The following is a 12,952-nucleotide window of genomic DNA, read 5'->3' on the forward strand; positions in this document are numbered from 1 at the left end:
TTGAATCATTCAGCTATTAATTTTCCATTCATACTGCGGCACAGTGCCATTAAACACAAGCCACAGGCTGGTTTGGAATTATTATTAATATAAAAGTACAAGTAATCTCACATTTGCAAATGTTTTTTCACTAAACAATTAGTTAATACAATGTAAAACCCAACAGTCAACTTTATCAAATGAAATGAGGAGAGGGATCTGGATGCTGACCTGGTGCAATGCAATCTGAGCTGCATCCAATGGTTTTTAATGGGCTCATCTAATCCCACCCTATACCCATCACAGTGACGTCACTCACTCCATTGAGTGCATTATGTCTGACATTACATCGCTGAGAAATGCAATCTCAGCTTGCATCATAAAGGCTGCATCCAGATACTATTGGAAATGAGTGTACTTAACTCAAAATTGTCTGAAAATTAATTCTACGCCTTTGAAAAGAGTTTTGAACTCAGTGTTGAGAGCAGTGGTTTAATTAAATGGCTTATTATTTCAACTTTAACGGAGTAAGTTCACTGTACTCATATAGATTCATTTTTTTAACTCAAATGGTTTGTAGCAATAATTTTCCTCAAACAGTTTGAGTTTTATTAACTTATTGGGGTTTACAGTACTCAGTTGGTTTGAGTTCTCTTCATTTGGGTTTTACTGTGCTCATATTGCTTCGTTAATTAAAATGGATTAAGTTCGCAGTACTCATTAGGGTTTGATTTTAAACTATTTGAACTCAAATTGTTTGAGTTATCCTAACTTTTGGGCTTTTACAGTATAAGGATTGTTTGTCACATTTTTTAAATATTTTCTAAATATGAAATATTTAATGCACAAATAAATATAAAATAAATATAATAATCACATATTATATTCGATTTTAAATATTAAGTACTGTATTTGCTTTCAAAAAAATACAGTGAAGTAAAATATTAATTTTTATATAGCAAATTAGAAGGAGGAGGGATGTAAAAAGAGATACTAGAAATTGCATATGCTTTTCCTACCTTTCATTGCAATGCTAAGACTTCTGAATTTAAATGACAAAAGTATGCCACACAAATGAGAATACATTTCTGATTTAGTTTGGTCATAGCAATAAACTGTATGTTTTTAAAAAATACTTCTTTCATCAATTCGGTAAGTTAAGCCTAGATGATAAATTAATTTTCAGGACTTTTCCAGTGAACAGGTTTTTGTTCATCTGCCTCTATTTCAAAGACAAACACTTACATCTCAAAATCCATTCAACAATCAGTGCATATGACATAAATCTTTGTCAATAATTTACGAGATTAAAAGATCTGTTGCTTCTGCTGTTTCCTTCTGATTTTAATTAACATGGATGCTCTGTGTTTTGGGTAGTGTATACCTGTGGAACATATGAGTTTGCATGTGCCAGCGGAGATCAGTGTGTGAGTCAGAGCTACCGCTGTGATGGGGTTTATGACTGCAAGGACCACTCAGATGAGAGTGGCTGTCGTAAGTTTCATATTCATGTCTTTTCATGTCTTCTATTTGGAAGTGAATCAGCCTTTATTTAATATTTAATTAATTGCTTATTTTTTTAAATAAGAAATTTATCTGTATATTTTCCACAAAAAATCACAAGCTTAAACTTTCAGTCAAAATGAAATTTAATGCCTTCAATATTATTTTTTGTCATTCAGTAATAATAAAAATAACCAAAATTAAATTGTACAAAAATTAAGTTTTTTATTTAATTTAATTATTTTTTTAATTAAATAAGGCTGGTGATAATTCCTAACTGGTATTTTCTGTGCAGCCACACGTAGGCCAGGTCTGTGCCATGACAATGAGTTCCAGTGCCAGGTTGATGGATTTTGCATTCCGAAAGAGTGGGAATGTGATGGCCATCCGGACTGTGTGGATGGCTCTGATGAGCATAATGGCTGCCCTCCGCGTACTTGTAGTTCTGTGCAGTTCCAGTGTGCTAATGGGAATTGTGTGTCCAAGAATTGGGTGTGTGATGGGGAAAATGACTGCAGGGATATGAGCGACGAAACGAACTGCCCCACTCCACCATTCAGCTGCCCATCAGGTCAGTGGTTGTGTCCTACAGACCAGGTGTGCATCATGAATGCCCAGGTGTGTGATGGTCAAAGAGATTGTCCAAATGGAGCTGATGAGTCTCCCCTCTGCAGTGAGTATTTCTGCTGTTGTTTGGATAAACTAAATTCACCCATTATTATCCATGTTTACAATCTAATATTTGTACATTTTATATCTTTATAGATGAAGATGACTGTAAGGTGAATAATGGAGGCTGCAGTCATGGCTGTATTCAGGGTCCATTTGGAGCTCAGTGTACCTGTGACCCAGGATTCCAGTTGCTGAATGACTCAAAGACCTGCGATGACATAAATGAGTGTCTCATACCTGGATTCTGCAGTCAAACCTGCTTCAATGAGCGTGGCTCCTTCCGCTGCTATTGCGAAGATGGCTACCAGCTGGAACCTGATGGACGTACATGCAGAGCCACCAGTAAGCAACATTTTTGTGAATGATTTTTCAATTACACATCAAACAATGAATACAGTCAAACTTGTTAAAGTAAAACTAGCTGCTTTTTTAATTTAATGGTCAAGAACCCAATGGTTTTAAGGCCAGTGCACACTGCTCCAACTAACAAATTCATAGTGTTTTAAACAAACACTCCACTTTTCTTTGAATTAGGCTTAACAGTTGAGTTAAACAGTTAAACAGTTAAACAGTTGCGTTTTACCATTTTTAAAAAAAAATCTATTAAGCCAATCTTTAGGTCTGGCGGGAGTCGTTTTAGCTTAGGATAAATCATTGAATTGGATTAAACCATTAACATCTTGCTCCACTAAAAAGTTTTGATAATCCTACTATTTAAAACTTGACCCTTCTGTAGTTTTATTGTGTAACAAGACCAACAGTTTCTATTTTCTAGGCCAGTATGGCTAGGAAGTATACTGACATTCCAACGTAGTAATCAAGGAAAGTTAGGCCATTGATCAGCTAGGACATTTAAAGGGCACCCATGATGAAAATCATCTTTTGTAAGCTGTTTGGACAGGATTGTTTGCAGGGATAGTGTGTCCACAGTCATATTGGAGTGATATAAAGACAATAAGCTTCTCTTTTGAAATTTTCTGACATTCAAAATATGTTTCAAATCCTTTCCATTTTGAGGCCCACCGCAACATGACATAGAAGTGTGGTTTCCCCGCCCACCAAATTGATTGATAGCCGCATATTAACATGTCTCCGTTGTAACGCATATAATCAAATCAACAAGACAGAATGTGTGCAAAGTGACTGGGATTAAAATATCTGTTCAGCTCTCTGTGATCATCAATCATCAACAAATGTGATCAAGAATGAATGTTTTCAAGTTTAAAATGTTTTAAAACAGTGCATGTTTATAATGAATAACAGCGATTTACTTTAGCTTTACTTATTACTACCAGAGCCATGTGTCAGCACAATTAAAAAAGAAGACTTAAATCCCAGTTTGTGGACATTAAATCAGGTTTATTTATACATTACCATAACCGAGATCTATACAGCAGTGGATATTAATGTGTATCCTGTCACAGTCGCGTGCAAAAACAGTGCAAAGAAAACATGGCCACTGTGTGAGTGTCCGCTGTTTGTGCGTGCGTCAACTTTGTAATGAGACTGTGTGTGACTCATCGTTGCAACTTCACAATGAATACATCTAATAATAATCATTGGGTCAGTTCTTACTGTAGTATTTCTCACAAATGTTACGTACGACCTGCTTCCTTTATATCTTTCACTGTGCTGACGCAGCTTAAGCGAAGAGTGAGGCACACTCTAACAGGCATGTGGGAATAGTGGGCGGGGAGAATAGCATTAAAGGCACAGACAACAAAAATAGCTACATGTTCAAAGCAGAAAATTCCAACATTTTGAAAGGTATAATAAATAATCTGATGGGTGTTTTGAGCTGAAACTTTACAGACACATTCTGGAGAAACCAAAGACTTATCTTTAATCTTAAAAAAGGGGTAAAATAGGTGCCCTTTAAGTAATTGTTATAAATGTTTCTCAGAAAACAGAAAACACAACTTTCAATTCGATTCAATTAAAAGAATGTTATTGTCTGTCCCAAAAGGTTTCGAAAATTGTCTTTAGACCGAGGCTCACAAATAACGGTAACACTTTACAATAAGGTTAATTAGTTAATGCATTTACTAACATGAACTAATCATGAAAAACACATGTACAGCATTTATTAATCATATTTGAATATTTACTAATACATTATTAACATTCAAGTCCATTCTTGTTAACATTAGCTAATGCACCATGAGTTAACATGAACTAACAATGAACAACTGTATTTTTATTAACTAACGTTTATTAACATGAATAAATACTGTGGTAAAAGTATTGTTCAGTGTTTGTTCATGTTAGTAAATGCATTACTTAACATTAACTAATGAACCTTATTGTAAAGTGTGACCCAAATAACGATACAAATACATTCAACATAGGCTCATCCTGAAAATGTAGCCCTATATACATTTCTTGAGATCCCAAACTATGTAGCCAAAACTACATGTGCCTGCATTACACTTTTAAAATAATGCTAGGGGGTGGTATGATGATGTTCCTTTTCTTGGTCACCAGCGGACTGTTCACCTTTGTACGGATGGCTTTTCCAATGTTACCAGTTTGACATGTATGTCGGCAGACTTGAGACCAGTGCTTACTTTGTAAACTCGGTAATGAATCCGGCATGTTGGTATGTTACAAGAGGAGAGAGAGGTGTCGTGGACAAAAATGAAAAGCGGGGGTGTGGCGGGTGGTTGTTGTCAAAAAAGTGAAGAGCGAAGAGCAGGTGGGTTGGGGGTAGAGAGACGAAAAGTGAGGAGGGTAAGGTATCGTGGACAAAAATGAAGAGGTTTGGGGAGTTGCAGAAGAAAGTTAAGAGTGTAAAAGCGGGGCAGGGCGGGGGTGGTTGTGAGGAAGGGGTTCTGTAAAGTGAGGTACCAGATCAAATTTCAGAGGTGCCAGCTCCGGATTCAGCTTGTTCTGGCACAAGAGAACCCCTGTTTGAGAAGCAGAGCAGAGCTGACCACAACAGGGTTCAAGTTTGGTGAAGAATGTTTCCAGAAAGCAGGTAAGACAAAAATAGAAGCCAAAAAATAAAATAAACAAGTAAATAACAGGGTGAGATTGTGGTAAAATCTGAAAACGTGATAAAAAAGATAAGGCAGCTCATGTATTGCTTTTTAAAACACTGCTGTTGGGTTTAGGGAATGAGGTGGGCAGGTCAATCTGTGCATTTTAAAGAACTATTGGTTGAATTTAGGGAAGGTGGGGGGGGGGGGGGGGGGTATTGGTTAGTTGGTCGGTCAGTAGGTCAGTCTGTCAACAGCGGCCTCTAGTGGATTTACGAAAACAAAAACTGCAAAAAATGAAAATAAAAAAAAAACATATTTTAAAAATGACATATTTTGCTTTCTCCAGAAATGTATATAGGGGTACGTAATTAGAATGAGCCTGGATTGAATCTATTTATTTTCCTACGGCCTAGTCCCTTTATTCATCAAAGGTCGCCAGAGTGAAATGAACCGCTAACTTATCCAGCATATGATTTACTCAGCAGATGCCCTTCCAGCTGCAACAAGTACTGGGAAATACCCATTCACGCTCACATGCATACACTGGCTATTTAGTTCATACAGTTCACCTATAGTTCATGTCTTTGGACTGTTGGGGTACAATTGCAATGGATAATATATATATTAGTAAAAAATACATTCATCAATACAAATGCAAACTGCTGTCCATGTTAAGACAAATCAAAACAAACACACTAAATATATTTAATGATCAGTCAGTACACTTTTTTTTTAGTTGAAACAGCTTGGACATACATTTTAAGCTGGAGGATGGCTAATGTCTTGTCTATGTCTTGCCTGTGTTCTAGGCCCAGGAAATGCCTTACTTCTGGTGGCCAGACGCAGTCAGATCATCGGCAACCGCATCAACTTCTGGCCACCGATCATCAGTCCCATAGTCAGCGGCATGAGCATTGTTACTGTAGACTTTGATAATGTAAATAAAAGAGTTTACTGGGGTGATTCATCTGACAAAATGATCTATAGTTCATTCCAGAATGGCACAGATAAAAAGCAGGTAGGTGATTGGTCTAGTTGTCTTGGTGTATTTCTTTTCGTGTACATATATATATCATAATCAACTACAATTTAGGATTAATTATTATGATGATGCTGGTATGTTAGGTGTTTTCTTCGGGCCTGATGGTACCTGAAAGCATAGCCGTGGATTGGGTGGGTAGAAACATTTACTGGACCGACTCTGTCATGCAAAACATTGAAGTAGCAACTCTGGATGGCCACTTTCGGAAGATTCTGATTACAAAGAATGTCACAAGCCCTCGTGGACTGGTTCTAGACCCCCGCAACCAGTATGCACTTTGGATATACATATTTATTTGTTGCTATTGTTTGTACAAAAAATAACGTTGAGATACTGCAAAAGTAGTTTTGCTGTATATAGTCATATAATAATTATATAATGATAATTCCTTTCTGTTTTCTTTTCAGTACTAATTTAATGTTCTGGTCAGACTGGGGTCAGAACCCTCGTATAGAACAGGCTAGTATGGATGGACTGGGAAGAAGAGCAATTGTGACTAGCAAAGTATACTGGCCTAATGGACTTACACTGGATTACACAACTAGAAGAGTATATTTTGTTGATGCCTACCTAAAATACATTGACTACTGTGACTATGATGGCAAAAACAGGCATCAAGTCTTTGCGAGTGACATAGTAAGAGTTCGGATCTACCTATATTTTACTATCAGATACAAGGTCACAGACTAAATTCATCTGTGTTGAATTTTTCACTCTGTTCTATCTGTACCTGCAGGTGCTTCAACAACCCCATGGCATTACCATCTTCGAAGACAACATCTTCTGGAGTGACAGTTACACAAGCCAAATCATGAGGACTAATAAATTTCATGGGGGAAACATAACCACTCTTCTGACCGGTGTTTATCAGTGCATGGGAATTGTAATGGATCACCCCATTAAACAGCCTATAGGTTAACCTTTTATGCCAGTTGTTAATTAAAAGACATCTTGCTGTTTTATTTGTTAGTTTTTCACTTGACTAACATAGTCTGTTGATTCCCATATAGCATTTAATCCTTGCGAGAACAATCCATGCAGTCAGCTGTGTCTGCTATCAACCTTAAGACCCAGATACTACAGATGTGACTGCCAGTCTGGCTGGATCCTTGCCAGTGATGGTCGTACTTGCACTAAAGGTACTAAAGGAGTTTTGACAAATTGACTGCACCAAACGAGTTCTACATAGCATTTTACATGACTCAACGATGCTTTTTGCCTAGATGAAACACCATTCTTGATGGTTGTCAGAGATACAGTGATTATGGGAATACCTCTCAACCCCAATGACACATCCAACAATGCCATGGCACCAATTTCCGGTATTACCCAGGGTCGAGATATTGATTTTGATGATCGAGAGCAGTTTGTATACTGGGTGCAAGGCACAGTGAGTAAATCAGTCTCAGAGCATTCAAGATCTTGTTTTAGATTAATTCATAACCTCATAAACAGACAGTATTCTACGGTCAAATTAGTGATGCAAAATACTACTGAAGATAAACAACAAATTATTAGAAAACATTTTGTTAATATAAAAGGAAAAACAATAAAATTAGGAAAAAAATTCTACTATTTATCATGAAACTAAAGGAATTTTTTTCTCTACAGGGTGCAATTTATAGAAGTAAGACAGATGGGGCCAATAGAACTCAGTTTGCACCAGCTGCCATTATTGGTTCCCCCTCTGGTCTCGCATTTGATTGGATAACACGAATCATGTACTACACCAATCCCACTATTAAGGCCATTGAGGTGAATAACATCTCCTGTTCATTTCTATACTTTACTATAGAAAAATTGACATGCTACATACTGTATCAGTTTTACTACATTTAAAAATGAACTGCTTGTGTATGGTTTCATACTTTTTTCGCTGCTATTCTCCCTAAAAGGTTATCAGGGTTGATGGATCCCAACATTACAGAAAGACTATCATCACAAACACTGGAAAGCCAGAAGGAGCTGGACAGCCAATAGGAATAGCTCTTGATCCAGCCAGGGGGTACACATTTTCGTTTACTACAACGCCATTTCTTTGCAAGTGTTTATTAGTTATTAATGCACTGGCATTATCTACAATTTAGGAAACTTTTTTGGACAGACAGAGGTTCAGACAGTGGAGTTCCGCCAAAGATATCAAGTGCAGACATGGATGGTGGTAACGTCAAAAACCTCTACACTGGTAACCTGGTGAAAGTTGAATTCATTGCTGCAGATATAGAGGCCAGGAAGATCTACTGGGGTGTTCATCAAACAGGAATGGTGAGAAGCATGTACATACTTTTTAATCTATTAGGAGAAATAATAGATTATGATCTTGATATATTGGCTGAGCTTCTTTCTTTGTGATTGACAGATTGAGTGCGGAACTATGGATGGGGCAAGCAGGGTGACCATTGTTAGTGGCTTGTCTCACCCCTGGGGAATCACTGTTTACCAAAACTATCTTTATTATACTGACCTTGATTTTGAGGTCATTGAGAGAGTGGACAAGAACACGGGTGCAGATATGGTGGTGATGAGAAGCGGTATGGCAGGGCTGCGGTCAGTAAAAGTGCATGCCAGAGACAGTGAGTGAAGCTTTACACTTCGTTTTAATTAAAGGACAATGTTGTACTAATTCTTCTCAATAAACTGTATATTTGTTAACATGTTGGTGTGAAAAAATATGTTATGGAGAGACTGGAATAGAATTGTAACAGTATTGTTATGGACAGTAGTGCAATATTCCGGTTAGACATGACAGATATTTCACTTTTAAATACTAGATTTTACCTATCAAAAACAAGTATTTTTTTGGGGAAAAAACAACATAATGAATATACAATATATTGTTCATTTCGATACAATCAAAGACTAGTCAAAGGTGTCATTAAAAAAATTATAAACATTTATTACGTTCAGTTAACAATCAATCCATTAAATATAGATTCTGCTGGCACTACCAACGCCTGCAGTACAAACAACGGAGGATGTCCCCACTTGTGTCTGCCTAAACCCGAAGGACAGAAAACATGTGCCTGCACAACAGGATTTATCCCATCTCAAGATGGATCTCACTGTGAGCAGTATGACTCTTACGCCATAGTATCATCTTCCAAATTTATAAGAGGATTCCACATCAACAGCTCTGACCACTCTGAGGCCATGGTTCCTGTAGGGGCAAGTGAGTATTGTTTACAGCAGTTTTTGCTGAGCAGTTGATCCTTTTAGTTTTCAAAACTACAGTACTATGCTAAAACTCCAAAGATTATGGCGATCTTTTGCTTTAATGAACATTTATGGTTTATTATTTATTTGTGTATGAGAAAGTATGAAAAAAATAAAACACACAAAAGCCTATTTAGCAACAAAAAGTGTCAATAATAAATGGGTCATTATCACTATAAAGTTCCTTTGAGATGTCAGATTAAAAAAAATACAACCACATAGTTGTTGTATTAATTAGAGCTTATGCTGTAAGAAATTAATGTTGGTCAAGCTCTTTTTTTAAATAAATAATCTGCAAGCAGACAAACAGTAAACAAACCTCAAATACTGTCAACCCTGTCATGGATAAATTCCAAATACAAGTATAAGTGTCAATAACAATGCATACTGTATGTCCTTCCTGCCAAGGAAGGATTTGTAGCAGGAGGACATGTCATTTTCAACATGACATTTCATGTCATCTTTGGCTAAAGATAGCATTTATTCAACATGTTGTACTTGCAGCTGGTAACGTGTCTCCCTACAGTATATCAGCTCTTTGTACACAGTTTAAAAGCTATATTTTTTATTTCAATTTTTTTAATATTAATTAATATTTCACTATGACAGGGTGGAAATGTTAAGCTTGAAAACATTCAATTTCAAACACAAAATGAGAAAAAATATGAAACAGCAACATAAAGGAAACATGCAAAATGATTAATAATATTATGACAACAAAATAAAAGTTATCAAAATGACTTATTTTATCAAATAAATTGTTAAAGACAATAAAAATACTTTAAAATCTTTTATTTTTAATTTTTAATCACATCCATTCAATGAAAGAATATTGCAATAATTGGCAAAAAACACATTTCAAAATACTTATAATTCTACCTGCATATGTGTAAAGATTTTAACAATTCTATTAAAACATCAGAATTTCATTATTTTGTATTATGTTGTTTATAAAGGACTGATTCAATCTTGTAGGACATTAAAGGCACTTTATTGTGATAATTAACCAAATAGTATAATTAGTTGCAAGTAGGTCCTGTGACAACATTGTGAACTGTATTGTCAACAACAAAATATCATGTACTTTCATTATGTAGATACATACTCGATTATTGACAAGCTGGACATGCACATTGCTTCTGGATTCCTGTACTGGACTGATAACAGCACCTACTCATCATACCGAGGCATTTACAGAACAAAGACGGATGGCTCACGCTATTCTACAGTCATCAGTCAATTGGGCAATGGAAAAATTCAGGGCTTAGCGGTAGACTGGATTGCAGGTAAGTTGCAACAAATTGCAGTAAATAGTGAAATTGATGTACACCTTGAAGAATGTGGCTTTCTATGTTTATATGTATTGAACTATTTGTTTTTTGTGTCAGGAAACTTGTACTTCACTAACAAATTCACCACTCAGACATACATTGAGGTGCTACGTTTGAACACAAGCATTCAACTGATCCTCCTGAAAAGTTCAGCAGATCGTCCCCAAGATCTTGCTGTGAGCCCCAAGTTACGTCTTCTCTTCTGGACTGATGCTGGTCAGTCACCTAAGATTGAAAGTGCTCTTTTGGATGGTACCAATCGCACAGTTCTTGCTTCTGAGAGCCTTTCATCCCCCCGAGGCCTTACAATTGATTACACCAATGACTTTCTGTACTGGGTTGATGACACACTGGATATGATTTCTCGAATGGCTCCTGATGGTTCTCAACGGGAGATTGTACGCTTCGGTAGTCGGTACCCTGCACCATATAGTGTGGCAATCTTTGGCGAGTACATGCTGTGGGTGGATCGCAAACTGGGCAAACTCTTCCAGGCCAGTAAGGTACCTGGGAATACAGATACACCTGAGGTGATAAGAGATGGCATTGATGATCTGACAGATGTTGCAGTGTTTGACTCACATGTTCAGCCCACTTCTGCCAACCTGGTGGGTTTCAACCCTTGCCATGATGACAATGGGCGTTGTCAACAGTTTTGTTTTGCATTGCCCGACCAGCAGGAGCCCAAATGTGCCTGTGCCCATGGCTCTCTGCTGAGCAATGGAGTCTCATGTGGCTTTGGCCTGGATGAGTATCTGATCTTCACAACAGATTATAGTGTGAGCAGCATGAGACTGGATCCGGAGGACCACAGTGTCCCATTTCCCACCTTTAACATGGGTTATGGTGTTTTAGCCATAGAGTTTGACTTCCAGGATAAAAGAGTGTTCTTCACTCAGTACGTGGGGCTGGGCAGGAGTAAAATAGGATACATCATAACCACCAGCAGCACTAGCCCACCAGTCACCATTGCCAGTGGTACAGTCTGATCCCTTTATGTTCTCAAACTAAATTTGCATTAATCAGCCAATTACAGTATGTCTAAGAATTCTGTTTTCTGTCCATCTTTTAGATCTTGATGATCCTGAAGGTCTGGCCTATGATTGGGTCCACAAGCGTCTTTATTTCACAGATTATTACAATCGTAGTGTGCAGTCTATGGGAATAGATGGACAAAACCGTTCTTTAATTGCACATGGTGACCGTCCCAGAGCTATTGTAGTGGATCCATGTTATGGGTAAGATATAATTAGGACTTTTACAATAGCACCAAGGAGAAAGGCCTAATCTACAGTATGAACCTTGTTGCACACTGACGTATAAATAAATAAATTAATAAATACAGAAAACAGCTTTACTTTCAGCATTAGTAATAATAATAAACTTTTGGAGGAGTGTTCAAATTGGACAGTAGAAGCCTAGGTGTTAGAATCTGTATCTGTTTACCATGACAGTTCTAGTGCTTAATAAATCTTAAATAGTATTTGGACCATAACTGTTGAAATTGTGCTCTTGAATGCAGAAAGCAAAAATCTGAAAAGTCTGAAATCACATACTTTATATCATACAGTCGGTACTAAATTTGGTTCAAAACTTACTTCCAATGCGTGTGCAGTTTGAATGAAAGTTGAATATACTACCAGATATACAATATCTTCCATGTTATCACTGTAATGTGACCAAAGGTATGAATTTCTGTCATTTCCAAATCCGCTGTCACAACCTCAAATGAAGTCCATGTACACAGTATATACAGAATCTCACCAGAAGTAGGTTATCCTGTAGCTGATTCTACTTAGTTGAATACAAGCACAAAAGTCCATGCAATTTTAGAAAATATGTACACATATTTACATTTACCAGACTTTTATATAATACAAATGGCAAGGCATCAAGGGCAATAATCATAAAAAATGTACACACATTACATACATACACATTTCAAAAACTTATTTCGCTCATTTAGATACCTGTACTGGACTGACTGGGGATCCCCTGCTAAAATTGAACGGGCCACACTTGGTGGAAACTTCCGAATCCCTGTCATAAACACAAGTCTTTCTCAGCCTAATGCTCTGTCTTTGGATTATGAAGAGCGACTTCTGTACTGGGCTGATTCAACACTGTGAGTTTATACTAACCTAATATTATTTTTTAACATAATTTTTAGTGCAGTCAGACAAAAGACTTTTAACAAACATTCATACTGAAAGAATTCATGTTTCACTCTG

General features: G+C 37.0%; 1 protein-coding gene across 1 annotated transcript in view; it reads left to right on the forward strand.

Annotated features, from left to right (window-relative positions):
* The window catches only part of lrp2b (low density lipoprotein receptor-related protein 2b), a 100,241-nt gene that overhangs the window by 27,081 nt on the left and 60,208 nt on the right, over positions 1-12,952 (forward strand). The window contains exons 24-41 of the mRNA XM_087276033.1: positions 1,357-1,473; positions 1,778-2,155; positions 2,248-2,496; positions 5,945-6,153; positions 6,261-6,445; positions 6,585-6,813; positions 6,914-7,091; positions 7,188-7,316; positions 7,401-7,567; positions 7,789-7,932; positions 8,073-8,182; positions 8,265-8,442; positions 8,537-8,750; positions 9,110-9,346; positions 10,488-10,676; positions 10,779-11,699; positions 11,794-11,959; positions 12,688-12,846. Of these exons, the coding sequence (XP_087132159.1) occupies positions 1,357-1,473; positions 1,778-2,155; positions 2,248-2,496; positions 5,945-6,153; positions 6,261-6,445; positions 6,585-6,813; positions 6,914-7,091; positions 7,188-7,316; positions 7,401-7,567; positions 7,789-7,932; positions 8,073-8,182; positions 8,265-8,442; positions 8,537-8,750; positions 9,110-9,346; positions 10,488-10,676; positions 10,779-11,699; positions 11,794-11,959; positions 12,688-12,846 (4,159 nt within the window). The remainder of the gene's footprint in view (positions 1-1,356; positions 1,474-1,777; positions 2,156-2,247; positions 2,497-5,944; positions 6,154-6,260; positions 6,446-6,584; positions 6,814-6,913; positions 7,092-7,187; positions 7,317-7,400; positions 7,568-7,788; positions 7,933-8,072; positions 8,183-8,264; positions 8,443-8,536; positions 8,751-9,109; positions 9,347-10,487; positions 10,677-10,778; positions 11,700-11,793; positions 11,960-12,687; positions 12,847-12,952) is intronic.

The sequence above is a fragment of the Danio rerio genome, chromosome 12, assembly GCF_052040795.2.
Source record: "Danio rerio strain M-AB ecotype USA chromosome 12, GRCz13ab, whole genome shotgun sequence".
Classification (NCBI taxonomy): domain Eukaryota; kingdom Metazoa; phylum Chordata; class Actinopteri; order Cypriniformes; family Danionidae; genus Danio; species Danio rerio.